The sequence below is a fragment of the Pongo pygmaeus genome, chromosome 17 (genome assembly GCF_028885625.2).
Source record: "Pongo pygmaeus isolate AG05252 chromosome 17, NHGRI_mPonPyg2-v2.0_pri, whole genome shotgun sequence".
Taxonomy (NCBI): domain Eukaryota; kingdom Metazoa; phylum Chordata; class Mammalia; order Primates; family Hominidae; genus Pongo; species Pongo pygmaeus.
In genome coordinates, this window is record NC_072390.2 from 38,567,778 (window position 1) to 38,590,580 (window position 22,803).

At 41.2% G+C, this 22,803-nt stretch overlaps 1 protein-coding gene and 1 pseudogene across 15 annotated transcripts in view; both read right to left on the reverse strand.

Moving 5' to 3' along the window:
* Window positions 1-123: 123 nt before the first annotated feature.
* The window catches only part of OSBPL1A (oxysterol binding protein like 1A), a 233,268-nt gene continuing 210,588 nt past the window's right edge, over window positions 124-22,803 (reverse strand). For all 15 annotated transcript variants that reach the window (XM_054460821.2, XM_054460822.2, XM_063653504.1 and 12 more), the window contains 10 exons: window positions 19,265-19,399; window positions 17,847-17,944; window positions 16,116-16,298; window positions 10,463-10,570; window positions 9,498-9,587; window positions 8,409-8,535; window positions 5,415-5,531; window positions 4,665-4,788; window positions 3,150-3,240; window positions 124-1,366 (listed from right to left, as the gene is read on the reverse strand). In XM_054460821.2, coding sequence (XP_054316796.1) covers window positions 1,264-1,366; window positions 3,150-3,240; window positions 4,665-4,788; window positions 5,415-5,531; window positions 8,409-8,535; window positions 9,498-9,587; window positions 10,463-10,570; window positions 16,116-16,298; window positions 17,847-17,944; window positions 19,265-19,399 — 1,176 coding nt within the window. In that variant the 3' untranslated portion in view covers window positions 124-1,263. The remainder of the gene's footprint in view (window positions 1,367-3,149; window positions 3,241-4,664; window positions 4,789-5,414; window positions 5,532-8,408; window positions 8,536-9,497; window positions 9,588-10,462; window positions 10,571-16,115; window positions 16,299-17,846; window positions 17,945-19,264; window positions 19,400-22,803) is intronic.
* Window positions 8,587-8,705, reverse strand: LOC129019178 (5S ribosomal RNA; annotated as a pseudogene).

The window sequence follows — 22,803 nt, forward strand, 5'->3', positions numbered from 1 at the left end:
GTTATCTCCTCGGCCCTGGGAGCTATGGTACCACAAGGACTTCTTTTGTAGGACACTTCTAACAATTTAGGATAGTATTAAGTGGCAACATTAGTATATTTGAAATTTTAAAAGAAACCACACTTTTGGGGAACATTCTAAAGCCTTTATTTAGCATCAGGTAGATTATTTCATTATAACACTTGTTAACTTCAAGACAGCAATTAAAATCACGGACTGGCAGCTACCTAAGGCCCCTGGGAGCAGTATCTCAGTCTGGGGTTTGGGTGGATAAATACTATAAGATTTAAGATTAATGTGCCCCAATTAAAGGGGCAAAACTACTGTACAGTAGGACTCCACACATATTTTAAGTACACAGGTACCTTGCAAACTTGAAATGCACAAGACCTCCTTTTATATAGTTTGATACTTACATACATGAGTGCAACTTAATTTCTCTAGTGGCATTTGCCACTGGAAGTGGAAGCATTTAACAAGGTTTGTCATTATGTAATGGTGATTAAAATCTATATTTCTAGGGCATTTTTGTGAATTGCTAGATTTTATACATATTTTCAGTTCAAATGTAAACTTAAACATTTTAATGACACTGACTGCAGAAAACTGTAAAAGTAAATTCAGAGCACTAAGTAAACGAAATACTTTTCCAGTTTAATTCTTTAGAATTTTCAAATCAGAAATATCTATTCTGAATATTCAGGCATTTTTTTCCTTCTTGGAAGATGGAAGGGGTAAAATTGGGAGGATTAGTATGAATAAAAGCCATCTTATCAATGGAGTCTTTATAAAATGACATAACCTCTACATTTGAGCAATAAACATTGTATAGGAGGAGAGTTCTAAATATGTCAAAGGTTACATCTAAAACATTCAAGCATGACAGCATAAAAATATTCAAAATAACTTGATTTGGGATTACTATATAGTTCCATAAAGCTAAAGTTACATTTAGGTATAAACCTTCAGTAAATATGGCAACAGCAACCATAAAAAGCATATTCCCCAGCAGTTTTCTCTTACCTCTATATAAAATAGTATTCCAAATAAGTACGTTTTATAGCAAAATTATGCATTTTTCCTAAGACTTTCATCACCAATATCGCCTTATATCCTGCTTTTGTTGGGTGAAATGCAGTTATCTCATGAGTGTTTTTTCATTTTTTTTTTTTAAAGATAAGTAGAAACCAAGGGAAAAAAATTTAAAAACATAGGTTTAAGACTTATTTGTAGATTAGCCAAATACCCTGACTTGTATGCATTTTAATAAATGTCAGGCAAATTGAAGTAATTTCTGTCCCAGTAGCTGCCAGAGTAAATCCAGTCCTGTGCTCCATTGTAGGGATTAGGACCTTGATGGAACCACCTGTTAAAAGAAAAAGGACAAGACTTACAGGGGAAACTATGGAAAATCACAGGCTGTTTCTTCACTAGCTTGCAGTATTATTCTATTGCAGCAACTCATTCTGTGAGTGAGGGATTTCTAAAGAGATGCTGAAGTGATGCTGTTTTTCTGCTTAGGTAGGGAACAGGTCTGTGGAATAATATTCCAAAAGGGGTAATGATACCATGCAAAAGGCATATGGATTTCCCACCAGGATCTAGCAAGCTACTTGACAGAAGCAGGATCTTCTAATAGGTTGGTTTGAAACAATGTATTTGTCTAACCGGTTTACCCTCTAGCCTGGGTCTTATTTTCCACAAGGCATTTTTTTAAGTAGTTGGGAATAAATTAGGATAAGGAAATTAACATTTACAGCATACCCACAGCAGTATGTAAGGCACCTGGTTAAGTGTAAATGCCCTTTAAACTCTTTTTTTTTTCCTTTGAGAAGCAGTTTTGCTCGTGTTGCCCAGGCTGGAGTGCGATGGTGCGATCTCAGCTCACCGCAACCTCTGCCTCCCGGGTGAAAGCGATTCTCCTGCCTCAGCCTCCTGAGTAGCTGGGATTACAGGCATGCACCACCACACCCAGCTAATTTTGTATTTTTAGTAGAGACAGGGTTTCTCCACGCTGGTCAGGCTGGTCTCAAACTCCTGACCTTGTGATCCGCCCGCCTCGGCCTCCCAAAGTGCTGAGATTACAGGTGTGAGCCACCGCGCCTAGCCCAAACTCTTAAACTTCCATTTTACAGATGAGAAGCTGAATGTCTAAGCAGTTTAATAACTTGCCCAACCTAGTAACTGATGGCAAATTTAGGTTTAAGGTTAAAGACCATGATTTTTCTAATATACCATGCTATACATAATCCAAAAGACATGAATAGACATTTCTGAAGACATACAAATAGCCAACAGGATATGAGAAAATGCTCAACATCACTAATTATGAGGGAAACGTGAATAAAACCCACAAGATTATCGTCTTACACCAGTTAGGATGGCAATTATTATTAAAAAAAACATGCTGGTGAGGATGCAGAAAAAAGCAAGCTCATACACTGGTAGTGAAAATATAAATTAGTACAGCCATTATGAAAAACAGTATGGAGATATTTGTTTTTTTTTTTTGTTTTTTTTGTTTTTTTTTTGAGACGGAGTCTTGCCGTGTCTCCCAGGCTGGAGTGCAGTGGTGCGATCTCGGCTCACTGCAAGCTCCACCTCCTGGGTTCACGCTATTCTCCTGCCTCAGCCTCCCGAGTATCTGGGACTACAGGCGCCTGCCACCACGCCCGGCTAATTTTTTGTATTTTTAGTAGAGACGGGGTTTCACCATGTTAGCCAGGATGGTCTCGATCTCCTGACCTCGTGATCCACCTGCCTCGGCCTCCCAAAGTGCTGGGATTACAGACGTAAGCCACCGCGCCAGGCCAGAGATTTCTTAAAAAAACTTAACTACCATAGGATCCCGCACTCCCACTACTGGGTATCCAAAGGAAAGGAAGTCAATGTATCAAAGGGATACCTGCAACCCCATGTTTATAACAGCAAGATTCACAATAACAAAGATATGGAATCAACCTGTGTCCATCAATGGATGAATGGATAAAAGTCAGTGGAAATAACTTTTTTTCAGGCCTGGGACAACTCGGCAGGGTTTGCGTTAGATAGGCCGTTGCTCTGGGGTCACAGTGTCTGGCATCCCTGCCTCGTCTGCACACAGCAGCCTGCCTGAGGGCTCAGCCACACCCCCTGACTCAGGCACGCACCTCGTCTTCCAGTCCTCTTCTGACTTGGACCTGTTTTTGCGGGCTGCTCTTTGTTTTTCCTCAAGTCGTTTTTTTTCTTCACTAGCTTGATCTAAAATAAGAACATCAATACAAACCATTAACACTCTACATAGAGGATGCCAGGCACAGTATTAAGCACAAGAACTTCACAAAAGAACCATCTACACATATCTCCCTTTTATTAGAACACAAATACCAGAGTCAAATATCAAGCAAAAATTGTAACAGATACCTGGGCTAGTAAGAGGCAGAGCTGGTATCACAGACGCAGCATCTCTTTGACAGCCTATGCTCTTAACAACCTTGCCAAGAACAACCTGTTTATTCTTAAGGCCAAAACAACTGTGTTAAAATTCTTCAATGAAAAATTGGGTGTAAAAACTAAATAAATGTGAAATTATTCTAAATTCTTAGACCTCACAGAGCTCCTTCAGATGCCATTCTTAAGAAATTTAAACTGTCTTCCAAAATACTGCTGCTGTGTCTCACTTTTTCTCCACCGTGGCACTATGACATGTTAGATGTGATGGTTCTATCATAAGAGGCTGCCTAGTGTGGGAGAGGATGTTTAGCAGCATCCCTGGCCTGCAGACGCCAGTAGTCCCTCCTAAGAAGTGACAACCAAAGTCTTCAGACTTTGCTACATGTCTTCTTGGGGGGGAAAAATGCCCCCCTTTTGAGAACCACTGAGTTGGAAGAAATTTAACACTATAAGATAAAAATGGGCTGGGTACAGTGGCTCACACCTGTAATCCCAGCACTTTGGGCGTCTGAGGCGGGTGGATCACTTGAGGTCAGAAGGTCCAAGACCAGCCTGGCCAACAGGGTGAAACCCCATTTCCATTAAAAATACAAAAATTAGCCGGGTGTGATGGCAATTGCCTGTAGTCCCAGTTATTCAGGAGGCTGAGGCACAAGAATAGCTTGAACCCAGGAGGTGGAGGTTGCAGTGAGCCGAGATTGCGCCACTGCACTCCAGCCTGGGAGACAGAGCGAGATTCTGTATAAAAAAAGAAAAAAATGTTGTAATTGATACCCCATTTACCCTGATGTGATTATTACATATTGTATGCCTGTATCAAAATATCCCACATACTACATAAGTATAGACACCTACTTATACCAACACACAAAAACATTTAAGTTATAATTAACCAAGGGGAGGCCACACTCTCCTCTGAGGCTGACAAGGTGCTATGTAAATTCTGAAGTAGACAGTGACTTAATTAGTTGGAATATGCCTCTGGCCATCTCCAGTATATTAAATTCTCAGGGGAGTATTACCACAATAATATGAGCTAATAAGGTCTGCTCAGGTTTCCAAATTTAAAATAAAAGTTACTGAATTTAAATTGAATGTTAACTCAAACTTAATCTCTAAAAGAGACTAAAAACGCTAGTACCCCAATGATGCTAACAATCACCAGGAATAAAACAAAGCATCATCCCCCGAGAACTGAGTCTTCACTGGTGGCTTTGGCGGATGCTGGTTACCTATCTCTCCATTTTCCATGGCTCTGATGTCAGGCCGTAACCTGCAGTCTGTCTTGGGAATCACACTCTCCATGTCTTTGTCTACTTCATTCAAAACCATTGCAAAACTAGTAAAATTATACATCTGAAAAGAAGCAAAAGGATGAAATTAAAATATGCCAAGGCATAATGCAAAATGAAACGTCCTGAAAGTAGAAGAGGGTTGACTTGACAATGACCCCCTCCCTTTCGTGGTAACAATGGTCAGTCTTTCTCAGATCACACATATCTAAATGTTTTCACCAAAATCTGCACCATCTGTGGGTATCTCTCAAAAAAATCTCAAAGCAGGCTTTGCAGAATAAATATCCTCTATCATGATTAACTTTAAATAGAACTCTAAGCAAAAATCAACATTCTTTTATCTTCATTAAAATCATTCCTTGCTGGGTCTGGAGGGCTGGTACTGACTAGGCTGCACCAGCTTATATTTAATAAGGACCAGTTTTACCGCTAAGTAGCTATTAAAGAAGCCCCAGTGAAGTCCTAACCCAACACATCCTCCCAGCCAGATGCCAGAGGGATGGACAGCATGATGCACTTACGATGCGCTGAGCTAAGGCAAGAAGGGAGCACCTGGGAGCCAGTGGGGGCTCAGGATGCCAACCTGCCTGTCTCCATGCTGCCTGGGCTGACCCTGCATGTGCCAGGAAAGAGCACCACAATGCTGAACACAGACAGTGAGGCCACAGCCAGCAAGCCCAGTCTCACCTGGGCAGAATTTGGAGGCCGTGGGGCTATTCGCCATAGAAGAACGCTTCCAGGGATAATGAATACACTTTCAGAATCCGGCATTGGCATTTCATCTGACTCCTCAGAGGTGCTCATCTAGAGAAACCAATCAATGAACAAAATTTAAGTAGCAAGTTTTAAGATACAGTCAAGCACCACATAATGACATTTTCGGTCAACAACAGACTGTAAATATGATGGTAGTCCCGTAAGGTTATAGCGGAGCATGTATAGAAATCTGCTATATGGCCTTTGATATTGGCACTGCAGATCAAGTAAGGGAAATGAATGATACTCAGTAACGGTGTTAGGACTTTTGGCTTTCCACATGAAAAAAGAGATATACATAAAAATACATACACGATCTAAGTTTGTGTAGGTACACTGTATGAGGTTCACGCAATGATGAAATCACCTAATGATTTCTTAGAACATATCCCTGTCCTTAGGAAGATACATATACACTTACAAACTGTAAACCATCGTTTATTGCACACCACTAGAAAGTAAACTACATGAGGGCAGGGACACTGTGACTTTCTAATTCTTATATCCTTACTTTGAACACAGTGTGGGAAGCCAACGGATACCTGCTGAATGCCCGAGTGGGTGCTAAGAGTCTCACAAGCTTCGTGTGTTGTGCCACTTAGTGTTATCCACATTTAAGTCATTATCATCATCACTCTTTCCTATAGGGTTTTATGTTTTTAAGGCTGTTTCCTTTTTAAAAACAAAATAATTCATTTGAGTATTTATTTTTAATATTTTTGAGATAGGGTCTTGCTTTGTTGCCCAGGCTGAAGTACAGGGGTGCAATCACAGCTCACTGTAACCTCAAACTCCTGGGTTCAAGCAATCCTCCTGCCTCAGCCTCCCAAAGCATCATTTGAGTATCTACTAAGGAACTACTGGAGGCCCAGCCACTGGGGTGCTAGAGAAGCACCATCACTACCTGACTTTCGTGGAGCTCACACACCAGAGAGGAACAATCTGAGAACAACAAAAGGTTACATTCTTGGGGAAGTCAACTAAATGTATCAATGGCACAAAACCAGAAGGGATCGTGAATGCATCTGATGAAAAGAGAATTTTTCATTAGATGAAACACAGGGAGCCAGCGTTTCCTCGGGCTCCCCTCCCCGCAGCCCAGCTATGCTAGTGCTCTATGTATGTGGTCTTTATGCAACAACCCCTCGAGGAGAGGTCATGACCGCTTTTTAGACATATGGAATGAAGGCTTTGGAAGGGTAAGTCATAGTCTCAGCATCACACAGTGAACAAATCTAGAACTACTGGCTGAGACACATTCAGTGAATATACAGTTTACAAAATAGCACAGAGGTGACAACGCTAATGACACAAACTTCCCGCAGCGTCTGTGTTCAGGAACGTCAGAAATCCATAGTAGGCAGACAGGAACACAGGAATGAGAGAGACCAGAAAAGCAGTGGATGTGTGAGAATACCTGCTCTCTCCAAGAGGGAAAAAATACTTTTTCACAGACTGACTGGGAATTTAGGGAATATAAGGAATGTTCTCTGGAATTTCACCAACATTCTCAGCCATCCGCACTCTGTGAAGAGGCTGGAAGGCAAGCATGTTGGGGAGATCGTCTTTGTCAAGGTGCCTCCTATTAGCAGGAGCTGCCACCAAGGAGTTTGTGCCGGGGGTCCCAGAATCCTGGACATGCCCTTCTCAGCCCCATCAGTTTCCTGCTGGCTGTAGAGCACAGTCAGTGCACAGTTCCCGTGGGCAGGAACACGGGATATAAAGAGGGAAGCAGAACTGTGCACACACAGCTGAAGGGATGCAAAGAAAGAAAGAAACAGTCCCAGCCACAGGAAAGCAGAATGCTCTGGCTGTTTAATAAACCTCTTTTCACTTTGGGAGCAAGGCCAACTCCGTCTAAAAAGAAAGTCACTCATAAATACACCTTCTGCTTTTGAGGGATCTTAGGGCTTCCTGAACTTTCACATGCATAAGAAACGCTAAAGAGCCCCAGAGACTGGTCTTCAGTAGGTCTGAGGTGAAGCTGGGCCGCCTGCACTTCTAATGAGCTCGCAGATGATGCTCAAGATGCCAGTCCGAGGAAGTACTTTTGGCAGAAATGACTTTATCAGTCTTTACTATGAGCAGATACTATTCTGAGCCCATTATGTTTGTTAACTCATTTAACAGGTAGGTGCTATTATAGTGCCCGTGTTACAAATGAAGGCACTGAGGCAGAGAGATGAGAAATCTCGGCTTGTACTGCTCATCACCGGTGGGGCTAAGATTCTAACCCAGAGTTTGCACTCGGAACCATTATCTTGGTTACTGGAAAGGAATCCGTCCTCAAATTTTTCCTGTCCAAAGAGGTGCAGTCCTCGAGCATTTATGCCAGGAGGGAAGGGGCAGGAGTTTGCTAACCACTGGAGCCTGCTTGGAACCACGCGACAAGAAGCCACGTACGTGCCTCCCCTACTGGGATTTAACTGTCCCACAAAGAAGAAAGTTTAGTAAGAGGAAAGCAGCCCAGGGATGACTCCTTTAACTACGAGTCTCAACTTCAGTAATTTCACGATAAGGAACAAGGCAACAAAACGGATGATAAGCATGAAAATGTCAGAGATAATTTTGGAGGAAATTTTAAATCTTCAACAATTTCAACTTTCAATGCACATAAACAGGAGGAAAAGAAAATTTGTTTCATTAAGATAAACTCCAACATTCCAAAGCTATGTGAATTAAAGCAAAACTCCACATATAACTGCTCCACAGTTAAAAAACTAATAGGTGTCCACATCCTATACAAGGCTATGCCGAGTACTTGTTAAAGCAAATGTCTGATCATTAAAAAGAGAAAAGTGACATGCATTAGCCACAAGGAAGAAGAAAGTCAAACTGTGACCCTAGAACGAGCCACCTCCAAAAGGATTAGTACACATTGAAGAATCCAGTTATTCCTTCGATACCACCTTACAGGATGTTCACCTGTTTGCTGTTCTTCTTCTCTTCTGTATTTTTCTTATCATTTTTTTTGTAAGCATCAAACGTGGCAGGGTCAACACTGTATAAACATTCAGTCCACTTCCCATAGAGGGCACAGAGCTTCTTTTTGCTGTCAAGAAAAACTGATGTTTAGTTAACAAACCAGTGTTTGTTTTTTTAAAGCCGACAGCACCTGGTATTCCCAGGCGGTCTCCCATCCGAGTACTAACCAGGCCTGACCCTGCTTAGCTTCCAAGAGCAGATGAGATCAGGCGTGTTCAGGGTGGCATCACCATAGACTGTTGTGCTGCAATTGAATATTACTATAAAGGTGTGTACGACTCACAGAGTCTCACTCTGTCACTCAGGCAGGAGTAGAGAGGTATAATCATGGCTCACTGTAGCCTCAACCTCCTGGGCTCAAGGGTTCCTCCCACCTCAGCCTCCAGAGTAACTGGGTACACAGGCATGCGCCACCATGCCTGCCTAATTAAAAAGAAGTTTTTTTGTAGAGACAGGATCTCACTATGTTATCCAGGCTGGTCTCGAACTGGCTGCAAGCAATCCTCCCCACTCAGCCTCCCAAAGTGCTGGGAATATAGGCGTGAGCCACTGCTCAACCAAATCAGGTTCTTTAATGAAATAAACTTCCTTGCAGAAGAAAGATTTTTCAACTTATTAGAATGCTTGTTTCCTAGGTTATGGCAATGTTTTCTTGTGTTTTTTTTTTTTTTTTTTTAGATGGAGTCTCGCTGTCACGTGGGCTGGAGTGTGGTGGTGGGATCTCGGCTCACTGCAACCCCCGCCTCCCAGGTTCAAGCAATTCTCCTGCCTCAGCCTCCCAATAGCTGGGATTACAGGTGCCCACCACCATGCCTGGCTAATTTTTTTGTATTTTTAGTAGAGATGGGGTTTCGCTATGTTGGCCAGGCTGGTCTTGAACCTGACCTCGTGATCTGCCCACCTCAGCCTCCCAAAGTGCTGGGATTATAGGTGTGAGCCACTGCGCCCAGCCGACAATGTATTTTAATACCGACATTTTATCTAGTGAACAAAATCTATGCTATTCAACATTTAAAAGCGAAATTTTACCTTTTATCTTGAATGTAGCCTTCAACTTTGTGTAATTCCTTACCAAAAAGGCCACATGGCTTAAAATTCAACACACATTTGTCCCCAGTCCTATAAAGAAAATATTAAGTTCAGATTATCATTTATTAGCACAGCAGCAGTAGAGAAAAATAACTGTGATCACTTTTCTAGCAGCAGCTACTGTTTACGGATTTTCTCTGTGTGCCAGGCTCCATACTAAAGTGATAATGATTAATCCCCGATTGGTAATCTTCCCACCATAAAGAAAAGGTATGTGAGGTGCAGAAAGAATACGTGACTTGCCTAAGGTCACAAAGTAGAACGGGAGCCCAGCTCTTTCTAGTAACTCCTATGCCCTGTCTCCCTGGCCCCCAGTAAACAAAGGAAGCAAAATGAGCTGAGATTGGAATTAAGGTTCACAGAAGCCGGGTAAGCTGGGTTCACCCAGTCTTCCTTAATCAGAGACTTTAATGAGCCCTTTTTATTAAATAAATGGGCTTCTAGTCATTCAAGAGATAGTTATATTGCCTGATCCTTTTTTTTTTTGAGATAGAGTCTTGCTCTGTCATCCAGGGTAAAGTGCAGTGGCGCTATCTCGGCTCACTGCAACCTCTGCCTCCCGGGTTCAAGCAATTCTCCTGCCTCAGCCTCCCAAGTAGCTGGGATTACAGGCACCCGCCACCGTGCCCGGCTAATTTTTTGTATTTTTAGTAGAGAGGGGGTTTCACCATCTTGGCCAGGCTGGTCTTGAACTCCTGACCTCGTGATCCACCCGCCTCGACCTCCCAAAGTGTTGGGATTACAGGCGTGAGCCACCACGCCCAGACTACATTGCATGATTCTTAAATTTTCATCAGCCTGTTCTAGAGCTTTTCTTTAAAAACAAACAAAACAAAAAAACTGAAGTCCACTAAAACTGCTTGATGAAAACTGAAGGAATGGACGAAGTATCCAAGGTGACTTACTTGTGGTTTATGATTTCCACATTGCCGTACTGTTCGATCCACAGTTTACCCACAATGATATTATGCACACAGCAGGTGGGATTTGTCCATGTATATGCCTCATTGTGTCTAAAAAACAAAACCAAACCCAGAAGCATAAGTGAGAGGTATCACTTTGTTTAAAAAGTACACTTGCTCCAAATGCCATTACTCAGAATAACAAACGAGGCTGCTTGAGATAACTACGTTCTAAGACTTTAAAAATTCCACTGATGTTAACTCACCGTAAAATTGGGATCATTTGCCCATTCTTGTTTCTTAAAAGGGAGTAACAGCTTAAGAAAAAATTCTATACTTCCATCAAACTCCAAATAAACTAAGTACATAATCATTTTAAGCATTCAAAAGTGTCATGAAACATTAAAAAAAGCTAAAGTAGAGACAGAAAATAAAAAGTCTATTTAGCACTTTCTAGAGAAAGTACCCTCCAGCTCACCAAAGGAAAAAACTCATCTATGTGAATAAACTCCGATTTTATAATCCTATATACCCAGAGGAATAGAAATCATTCTACCATAAAGGCACATGCACGGGAATGTTCACTGCAGCACTGTTCACAACAGCAAAGACATGGAATCAACCTAAATGCCCATCAATGATAGATTGGATAAAGAAAATGTGGCACACATACACCATGGAATACTATGCAGCCATAAAAAAGAACAAGATCATGTCTTTTCTGGGAATATGGAGGAGCTGGAGGCCATTATCCTTAGCAAACTAACGCAGGAACAGAAAACCAAATACCACATGTTCTCATTTACAAGTGGAAGCTGAATGATGTGAACTCATGGACACAAACAAGGGATGAATAGACACTGGGGCCTACCTCAGGATGGAGGTTCGGAGGAGGGAGAGGATCAGAAAAAATAAGTATTGGGTACTAGGCTTAGTACCTAGGTGACGAAACAAACCCCCATGACAACAGTTTACCAACAGAACAAACCTGCACATGTACCCCCAAACCTAAAATAAAAGTTAAAAAAAAAAAAGAAAAAGTTTTATTTTACTTTTTATTTTTTTTGAGACAGAGTCTCACTGTGTCACCCAGGCTGGAGTGCAGTGGCGTGATCTCGGCTCATTGCAACCTTTACCTCCCAGGTTCAAGGGATTCTCCTGCCTCAGCCTCCCGAGGAGCTGGGACTACAGGCGCGTGCCACCATGCCCGGTTAATTTTTGTATTTTTAGTAGAGACGAGTTTTCGCCATATTGTCCAGGCTGGTCTCGAGCTCCTGACCTCAGGTGATCCACCCGCCTCGGCCTCCCAAAGTGCTGGGATTACAGGGTGAGCTACCGCTGCACCTTCATATATTTGTCCTTAGATATGTGTCTTTTAATTTACATAAAGTAAAATTCATTTTTGTTGGTACTCAGGTTTATGCTTGTACAAATCTGTGTAACTACCACCAACACAATCAGAATCCTAAACAACTCCTCCACCCACAAACACTTCGCTCATGCTTCTCCTGGTAGTCAAACCTTTCTCCACTCCTAATCCCTGGATCTCCAACTCATTCCTTATCCCCAACAACTGATCTGTTCTCCATTGCAATAGTTTTTCCTTTTCCAGACGTCATATAAATGTAGATTACCTTTTGAGATTAGCATCTTCAATTTGTATAATGCACCTGAAATTCATCTGTGTTGTTCTACGTATCAATCTTTGTGCTGAGTAGGATTCCGCTGTATGGATATGCCATAGTTTGTGTGACCATTCACCCACTGAAGGGCATGTGGGCTGTTTTCAGTTTTTGGTGATGATGAATAATGCTACTGTAAACATTTGTATACAGGTTTTGGGATGAATGTAAGTTTCCATTTCTCTAAGGTAAATACCTAGGTGTAGTATTGCTGAGTCATGTGGTAAACATCAGGTTAACTATATGAGAAACTGCCAAACTGTTCTCCAGGGTGGCTCTACCATTTTACATTCCAACACCAACAATACACAGGTTGAGCATTCCAAATTCAAAACTTGGACATCTGAAATGCTCCAAAATCTGAAACTTTTTGAGCACTGACATGACACTCAAGGAAATGCTCACTGCATTTCAGATTTTGGAATTTTGGATTTGAGATGCTAAACCAGTAGGTATATTGCAAACATTACAAAATCTGAAAATATTCAAAATCCAAAACACTTTTGGTATATTTTAAAAAAGGGATACTCAACCTATATGAGATTTCTAGCTCCTCCACATCTTTGTCAGCACTTGGTATTGTCAATGTTTACAATTATTTTGATTTTAGACATTGTAATAGGTATAAATATAAATTGTAATAGGTATAAATAGGATATCTCATTGTGGTTTTAACTCTGCAGTTCTCTAATAACTGATGCTGTTGAACATCTTTTTAAATTTTTATTTAGTTTTTTTTTAGAGATGAGGTCTTATTCTACTATCTAGGATGGAGTGCAGTGGTGGATCATAGCTCACTGCAGCCTCGAACTCCTCAGCTCAAGTGACCCTCCTGCCTTAGCTTCCCTAGTAGCTATGACTACAGGCATGTGTCCCCATGCCTGGCTAAATTTATTTTATTTTATTTTTTTTTAGAGACAGAGTTTCACTATGTTGCCTAGGCTGGTCTTGAACTCCTGGCCTCAAGCAATCCTCCTGCCTCAGCCTCCTAAGTAACTGGAATTATAGGTGTGAGCCACCGCAATCAGCTGACAGCATCTTTTCATGCACTTATTTGATCATACAGAATAGATTCACATTTTTTGCCCAATTTTTTATTGGGCAAAATAATTTTTTATTGTTTTTTTGTTGTTGTTGTTTCAGAGACAGGGTTTCACTCTGTTGCCCAGGCTGGAGTACAGTAGCGCAATCATGGCTCACTGCAGCCTCGAACTCCTGGGCTTGAGAGATCCTCCCACCTGAGCCTCCCAAGTAACTGGGACTATAGGTGCATGTCACCAAACCTGGCTATTTTAAAAATCTTTTAGTAGAGACAAGGATCCACTATGTTGCCCAGGCTGGTCTCTAACTCCTGGGCTCAAGTGATCCTCCCACTTCAGCCTCCCAAAGTGCTGGGATTACAGGCATGAGTCACTGCGCCTGACCTTATCATTTCCTATTGTTGAGTTTTAAGAATTCTTTATATATTGTGGCTATAAGTCCTTTGTTGGCTATATGATTTGCAAATAATTTTTACTATTCTACAGTTTATCTTTTCATTCTCTGAACAGTATCTTTCAATATAAGGTTTTTAATTTAATAAAATCTAATTTATCACTTTTTGTCTTTTATGGGTTATAATTTTGGTATTATATACATAAGAGTTCTTTGCCTAATCCAAAGTTGTAAGAGTTTCTTCTATGTTTTCTTCCAAAACCCTTAGTTTTACATTTTATGTAAATAATCTATTTTGAGCTGATTTTTGTAAAAGGCGTGAGGTCTAGTTTGAGGTTCATTTTTTAACATATAGATGTCCAACTGTCTCCACAGCACAGATGGTTGTCTATGGAAAGGACTATTCTTCTTAGCTGTATTGCCTTTGCACCTTTGTCAAAAATCAACTGAAAACATTTCTGCGGGTCAATTTCTGAATTCCCTTCCCTGTCGCATTAATCTATACTTTGTCTATAGTTTGGCCACCACCACATTGTCTTGATTACAACAGCTTTAGCGTTAAGCCTTAAAATTGGGTAGTAGGAGTCCATCAATTCTGTTCTTCCTTTTCAAATTATTTTGGCTGTTCTGTCATTTGCCTTTCCATACAAACTTAGAATTTGTAAGTTAGAATCAACTTCTCTGTATCTATTAAAAATCATCTTGGGATTTTGATTTGGATTGTGTTCATACAGATTGCTTATAGATCAGTCAGGGGTGAACCGACATCTTAACTATAATTGAGGCTTCCAAATATATCAAGACACAGTGTGTCTCTGCATTACTCAGGTAATTCTTGATTACTTTCAACAGTATCTTGTAGTTTTCAACATACATATCCCTGTACATATTTTGACATGTGCATTCTGCCATTGAGCCTATCCCAGTTATTATATTCTATTACTATATTTTTAGCACTAAAATTTCCAAAAATACTTCTATTTTTTTTTTGGCTAAAATGTCTTTTTCTATTTTAGTTTATTGAGATTTTCCTGTTGCTTGGTATGCTGAATGATTTTGGATTGTATTCTGAACACCTGAATATTATAAGACTCTGTCCTCTTAACCTCTTCTGGAGAATACTGATAAAAATTTTGTTTTAGTAGGCAATTAACAGAGTTTCAGGCCAGAAGTCCTGACTCTTCTCCTGTGGGCTTTGATTCCAGTGTCAGTTTAATTTTCAAAGCCTCTGTAGTGCTGCTCAGATCCACCCCTCAATAGCCATCCAGGGACCTGGCTCTCAGGCCACACAGCATTTCAGATCCTGAGGCCCTTGTGTACCCTTCTGGGTCATTTCAATGCATGCGTGTAGGGATGAGCATAGGAACTAATAATGCAGCTTCAGGGGACCCCTTTCTTGAGCTCCCTCCTCTTTGTGGTTTCCCCAACACGCTTAGACACCAGGGGGCGCTTTCTCTCCCCTCCCGCTGGCAAGCTGGGGTTTGAGCCTCTCTGCTCTGTCTTGTATCTCCCACAACTAGGTCTTCTTCTGGGGCAAAGGGGTAAAAGAAAAGAAAGAAAAACAAGTAACAGGAATTCTGTCACACTCTCTGAACGCCAGGGGTTCCTTTACTCAGTTTCTCTGGCCAAAGAGAAGGACTCTGAGTTTGAGGTACGTGTGTGATTGCCACAGCCACCATCGCAGCAGGAGTGTAGCTACAGACCCTAGTGCTTGCTTTGGGGCAAGGCTGTGAGACAAAATTAAAACAGGATTTCCCCTATTCTCTACTTCCTGCAAGGGTATCTTTCTAGGTCCTTTAATTAGAAAGAAAGAATTGCTCTTAGAACTTTTTCGGTCGGCCTCCAATCCCCAGTTCTGCAATTTGCTGCTCTGATTCTAAGCCAGGAGATTTGGGAGAAATATATAAAACCAGTAAACTCACTGCCATATTGGCGTTCAGGTTTTGATTTCTCTCCCCAGTCTGCCTGCTACTATCTACTTTTCAGAGTCTTTGGGTTGTTGCTTTGTCTTCTGTCCGGGGTATCTAGTTGTAATCAGTGTTAAAGAGATAGGGTATCGTATGCTTATTCTATCCTAACTGGAATTAATTGTGGATTTAAAGCTAATCTTGCAAAAGAAGAGAACTCCCAATTTATCTAACACCTAACATGTGCCACACAATTGTCATTTCATTATTTCTCAGAGTGAATTCATCCAGAAAGATCTGTAAACAAAACATTGGCACAAGGATATAAAAAAGCATGTTTCATAAGAAGCAATTAATTCCATGTTTCATGAAGCAATTAATTCCATCGATCTTAAAATAGCTCCAAACACCAGAGTCAAAAATCAAGTTAAACTGTTTACACGTACCCAGATTCATTAGCAATGGCTACTGCCATGTTTCTCAAATTCATTTACATAGAGGTAGACAGTTTGCACTGTATGAAAGCTGTTTCTTTTTCTCCAGCTTTTGAACAATAAGGTCAGCTAAGTGTGCATGTCTACACTTACAGGCAGGTCTACATGAAAAGAGTGTAACGGCTTGATTAGAACTCACTCAAGGAGCTCCAAGGTGATGGTTCCTTTGGGTTCTGCTTCTACACTCTTCCCCCAGAATTTCAGTTTGGGATAGATGGAGCCATGAAAGATGAAGTCATTGTTTAATCCTTCAGCATGAAATGCACTGATTGGTGGGTGATGGCTGACCTGTTCGGAGATGAGTCTAAATCCAAGGTCATCTCTTAAGATTAAAAAAAAAAAAGAAAAAAAAAGCAACATTATAATTCACTCTATCAGTAAACATGGACATAATTGCCCTTTCAAAGTGAACAATTCTTTTGTTGTTGTTGTTGAGACAAAATCTCGCTCTGTCGCTCAGGCTGGAGCAGTGGCGTGATCTTGGCTCACTGCAACCCCTGCCTCCCGAGTTCAAGCACTTCTCCTCCCTCAGCCTCCCAATTGTAATTGGGATTACAGGCATGCACCACCACACCTGGCTAATTTTTGCATTTTTAGTAGAGACGGGGTTTCACCATGTTGGCCAGGTTGGTTTTGAACTCCTGACCTCGTGATCAACCCGCCTCGGCCTCCCAAAGTGCTGGGATTACAGGCGTGGGCCACCATGCCCGGCCAACAATTCTTTATTCTCATTGCAATGAAACAACTTAATATATGAGAAATTATACAAATACAACCCAAACCACCAAATCCAATGTTGTAATGCTAGCTACTTGAACAAATTAAAATAAAGAACACCCAGATGAATTTGAATGATTTGCATGAAAAAATATTAGTCATGTAAATTTAAAACATATCATTCCTTTTACATTAAAATAGAGAAATCTAGTGTGTCCACTTTCAAACATCTAGGGAATAAATGAGATCAAAACTTGTGCAGAGAAGAGGAGGAACACATAGAAAAACTAAAGCCAAATAAAGTCCCTTAATCATATATAAACAAGACACAGGCTAGCTCAAGCAAACAGAACTGCACTTACGGATGTAGTCATTGGCTTCATGCAAACAATATATACTTATGCTAATATATTTTATTTATATTTTTTAATAAAGAGATATTTTTATAAGAGGGCCTCACTGTTGCCCAGGCTGGAGCGCAGTGGCTAATGACGGGTGCAACCCCACCACTGACCAGCACAGGAGTTTTGACCTGCTCCATTTCTGACCTCCCTCTCCTGGGAGGTCACCATATTCATGCCAAACTTAGTGCAGACACCTGGCCAGCATAGTGCACTGCAGCCCAGAGCTCCTGGGCTCAAGAGATCCTGCTGCCTCAGCCTCTCAAGTAGCTGGGACTATAGGCCTGTGCCACCACGACCCAGCTAATAAACTTTAAATGATTATTTTTAGGAGATATACCTGAGGTTACATGACGAGTTAATGGGTGCAGCACACCAACATGGCACATGTATACATATGTAACTAACCTGCAGATTGTGCACATGTACCCTAAAACTTGAAGTATAAAAAAACAAAACAAAACAAAAAAAACTCGATCATGCCTTACGATCTACATAAGGAAAAAAGGAGGGTGATTAATCCCATGTGATCAGGAATACCAAAATCCTTGCAATTATTTCTTATAATGGTACCTTTTATGTATGTTTCAGTATTTTTGACAGTCTCTAAAATAATAGCTATCCTAGAAACAAACATCAAAATTGTTAACTTGCTCCGGTCCTATATAATTGCTATTGGTGATGACCAATATGTATGTATTTCTCCTCTTCATCTGCAATGCTATATAAAGCAGGCAAGTGAAAGGCCTCACCGCACTAATTCATAAGTCTCTCCCAGCAGTGGGTTGAAAGGCTTTCCAGTCCGTTCCCACTGAGAAGCAACAGCAGATACAGCAAACGCAGCTACACACTGTGGGACAGAGCATGAGAACAAGTCAAAAATAGCCGAGCTCGCTCCGCATTCTTTTAGGAACTGAAATTTTGCCGAAGACAGTAATTTACAGAATTATTTTGAGGAGTTTCATTACTTTGGAGTTTTAATATGGCTTTAGCAGGGGGACATGGAAACTTGGATATTCAGAATGAAAATTACTGTCAGTCACTTCCTATAGTGTTATTCCCAACCATGGTTTTCATCACACTCTAACAGTGCTACAAATTCTCTCAAGGACTTTAAAAAAACCCTCAAGTCCAAAGTTACTTTTAATTCATTAAAAATTTTTTTAAAGTACCACACTCCAGGACTGGGGAAAGAGATACAAAACTCCACAACTTAATTGGTGTTAAGTCCACTGAGGTTGGAAAATGCTGACTTATATAAATGAAAGGACAGAAAGACTTAGTTTAGAATGCTATTGCTTTGTTGAAGGAGAACAATGTGTCCACTATACTCTGCCTCTAACTAGTCCATCCATGTACAACATATAAAATCTTCCATCTAAAAAATTAAAAAGTGCAATTCCTTGCCGCCTTTTAACATACAGCAATGTATATATATTTATATACACAAGTAAGCACAAACATATTTTTCTATTGTGTGTGTGTGTGTGTGTGTGTTAACTTCTTCTTGGAAACACCCCGAGAAAGTCTGAAAGAAGAAAGGTTGAATTCCTCCCCTAACACAACGCTACTTTCTCAACTAAAGATTTAGCAAAAGCCAGCCGGGCGCGGTGGCTCACGCCTGTAATCCCAGTACTTTAGGAGGGCGAGGAGGGCGGATCACGAGGTCAGGAGATCGAGCTCATCCTGGCTAACACAGGTGAAAACCCGTCTCTACTAAAAAAATACAAAAAATTAGCTGAGCATAGTGGCGGGCGCCTGTAGTCCCACCCACTCGGGAGGCTGAGGCAGGAGAATGGCGGGAACCCGAGGCAGGAGAATGGCGGGAACCCGGGAGGCGGAGCTTGTCATGAGCCGAGATTGCGCCACTGCATTGCAGCCTGGACGACAGAGCGAGACTCTGTCTCACACACAAAAAAAGATTTAGCAAAACCCACTAATATCCAGGTTTGCTTATGGGCCACCTCCCGCTTCTCCTGCAATACTCATCGGTCTTTGCACGATGGTGTCACCCTAACCAGAGGACACTCCAGACATGCGGACTGAACTTTGATAACATTGCCCAACCTCACATTGAATTTAACACTAATTGTGTGAATGTGTGTGTGTTCGGGGCTGGGTTGGTAGCAAAGTCTCTACGAGTTAGACCTTTTCCTCCCTTGGCTCATACCTGCATCCTTTCCACAGGATCAGAGAGTGAACTGGCCTTGTGGATGAGGTAAGTATGCTCCATATATTCAGTTAGGCGCTGTAGGAAGCTCAGAGGCTCATTAAATATAACTGGCATCGTGATCTTGGATAGTTCCTATTTAACCAGAAAATTGAAAGTGTTATGCCCCATATACATAACAAACAAACCTATTGTTATCTTTACATAACATCTTCCTGGAAAGGACAGAACAGAAACTAGCAACCCATGAAATTTCATCAATATTGGTTCAATTTCACAAAATCTTTCCAGAGCACCTAATACCATGGAGTATATCCTTCTAGGCCTTGAAGAAGGAAATAAAAAGACTGCCCAAACATTCTCCTTGGCTCCAGGGAGCTCACTATCTGCTGGTGAGCATGAGCATGAGCAGATGACTCTTAATCAGTCTGCCTTACATCAGAATTAGGAAATGGGAGACAAAGGCAATGGAGACAGAACAAAACTCTTCATAGTGGTGTTAAAATAATTAACTGCAGGGCCATTAATTACTGGAGATGGCTCCAGGGCCTTGAGTTCCTTCATAAGCAAACCGTTGAAACCCTCTCCCCTGTCGACTTAAGCCTCACCCATCAGAAACGGCCAAACTAACCTCTATCTAGGAACGTTACACTTTCACCAAATGAATATACTTTCTTTGTCTGGCTCCCTCAAAGAACACCTTATAAAAGCTCCCCTTCCTGCCTTCTCAGTGGAGGGTGGAACAGCTTCAGGTCTGGGGCTCTTCAAGTCATGAATTGCTGTCTGTTCAAATACATGTGTTAAAACTTCACACGTGTCTACATTTATCTTGTAACAATGGGCTAAGGATTAACCACACATACCATTTTTGTGAGTAATTTTCCAAAAGAAATTTCACAGCTTTTGAAATGACAATGAAATGAAATGATATGACAACACTGAGCTTATCTGAGCACACCAATCTAGTATAAATTATGGTCTAGGGTACTAGCAGGCTACTGCATATGTTACAGAATAGATTTTAAATTCTATCTGCCAGAATGCCTCCATCACAAGCGACTCTCAAAAATAATTTAACAATTAGGTAGGAAGTTTCTGACCTCAACTGCAACTGTTCAATTCTGTTTACCATGTGCCACCAGCAAGCAATATTCTGGTGAGACCTTTACAAAATTCATTAAGTAACACATTTATCTTGGTATTTACTGGAATATTCTGATGATCTTCCCAAACTTCTATCGACCATTCCCTTGGGAATCAGGTCTTTCATGAGGCCTGCTGGCTGGTCGCGTGTGAGGGTGAACAGTCCTGAGGTGTAGTCAGGCTGAATGCCACCTGACTTACCTCTGACTTTTCCCCCTAAATATCCATATTCCCACTGAGATTTTCAATTAAAAATAATGCAACCTGCACAGAACTGAAACTGGAGCGCATTCAAAGAAAATAAGCTCATTCATTACCATAAAATACTGCAGAAAACAGACATGTAACAGCTCAGCCTAATTAAAAGAAATGGTAAATTTATTGCTGCATCATTGGGGAGACGAGGGAAAACAGGCATGTATATAGAGAAATAAAAGAAGGCTCAATTACATACACTCTAAGAGCTCATTAAACCCAAAGATTCACTATTGGGGACAAGTCAAAAAAACTGGGACTGTCAAGGCTTGTCTTAATTGAAATGTCCCAAGCTCTCTTTCTTCTATTTTTCTTTTTCTCTTTTTTTTTCTTTTGAGATGGAGTCTCACTCTGTCACCCAGGCTGGAGTGCAGTGGCACAATCTTGGCTCACTGTAATGTCTGCCTCCCAGGTTCACGCAATTCTCCTGCCTCAGCCTCCAGAGTAGCTGGGATTACAGATGTGCACCACCAGACCCAGATAATTTTTGTATTTTTTTAGTAGAGACAGGGTTTCACCATGTTGGTCAGGCTGATCTCGAACTCCTGACCTCAGGTGATCCACCTGCCAAAGTGCTGAGATCCTCCCACCTCAGCCTCCCAAAGGTCTGCGATTACAGGTGTGAGCCATAGCACCTGGCCTTCTATTTTTCAATAAAAACTATCATTTTTTTTCTATTAAAAAAACTAACTGGGAAATACATAACTGTCTTAGTATAAAATATAATAATACTGAAATAAAAACATGAAAATGTCTCTCTACTTCCCTTTCCCACTCCTATCCCCAGAGACAAAACAACAGCAACACTTTGGGATACATACCTACGTATTTACACACATATGCATACATACTCCTGATTTATATTCACACACAGAGAGATTTTTCTTTTTCTTTTTTTTCTTGAGGCAGAGTTGTGCTCTTGTCGCCCAGGGTGGAGTGCAAAGGCGCAATCTCGGCTCACTGAAACTTCCACTTCCCAGGTTCAAGCAATTCTCATGCCTCAGCCTCCCAAGTAGCTGGAATTACAGGCGTGCAGCACCATGCCTGGCTAATTTTTTTGTATTTTTAGTAAAGATGGGGTTTCACCATGTTGGCCAGGCTGGTCTTGAACTCCAGACCTCAGGTGATCCACCTGCCTCAGCCTCCCAAAGTGCTGGGATTACAGGCGTGAGCCACCACGCCCAGCCAAGATTTGTTTGTTTTAATGCATGATGTCAGCTCTGTGTATTGACTCATTACACCTTCACTGTGTTTTGGGGATCTTTTAGCGGGGTGTTATACACATGTAAGTACATCGAGTCTTTCAAGTTCTTTTTTTTTTTCCCTTTATTATTATTATTATTATTATTATACTTTAGACTCTATGGTACATGTGCACAACGTGCAAGTAAGTTACATATGTATACATGTGCCATGCTGGTGCGCTGCACCCACCAACTCGTCATCTAGCATTAGGTATATCTCCCAATGCTATCCCTCCCCCCTCCCCCCACCCCACAACAGTCCCCGAAGTGTGATGTTCCCCTTCCTGTGTCCATGTGCTCTCATTGTTCAATTCCCACCTATGAGTGAGAATATGTGGTGTTTGGTTTTTTGTTCTTGCGATAGTTTACTGAGAATGATGATTTCCAATTTCATCCATGTCCCTACAAAGGACATGAACTCATCATTTTTTATGGCTGCATAGTATTCCATGGTGTATATGTGCCACATTTTCTTAATCCAGTCTATCATTGTTGGACATTTGGGTTGGTTCCAAGTCTTTGCTATTGTGAATAATGCTGCAATAAACATACGTGTGCATGTGTCTTTATAGCAGCATGATTTATAGTCCTTTGGGTATATACCCAGTAATGGGATGGCTGGGTCAAATGGAATTTCTAGTTCTAGATCCCTGAGGAATCGCCACACTGACTTCCACAAGGGTTGAACTAGTTTACAGTCCCACCAACAGTGTAAAAGTGTTCCTATTTCTCCACATCCTCTCCAGCACCTGTTGTTTCCTGACTTTTTAATGATTGCCATTCTAACTGGTGTGAGATGGTATCTCATTGTGGTTTTGATTTGCATTTCTCTGATGGCCAGTGATGGTGATGCAAGTTCTTTCTAATCACAGGATAGTGTAATGCTAAGACCACTGA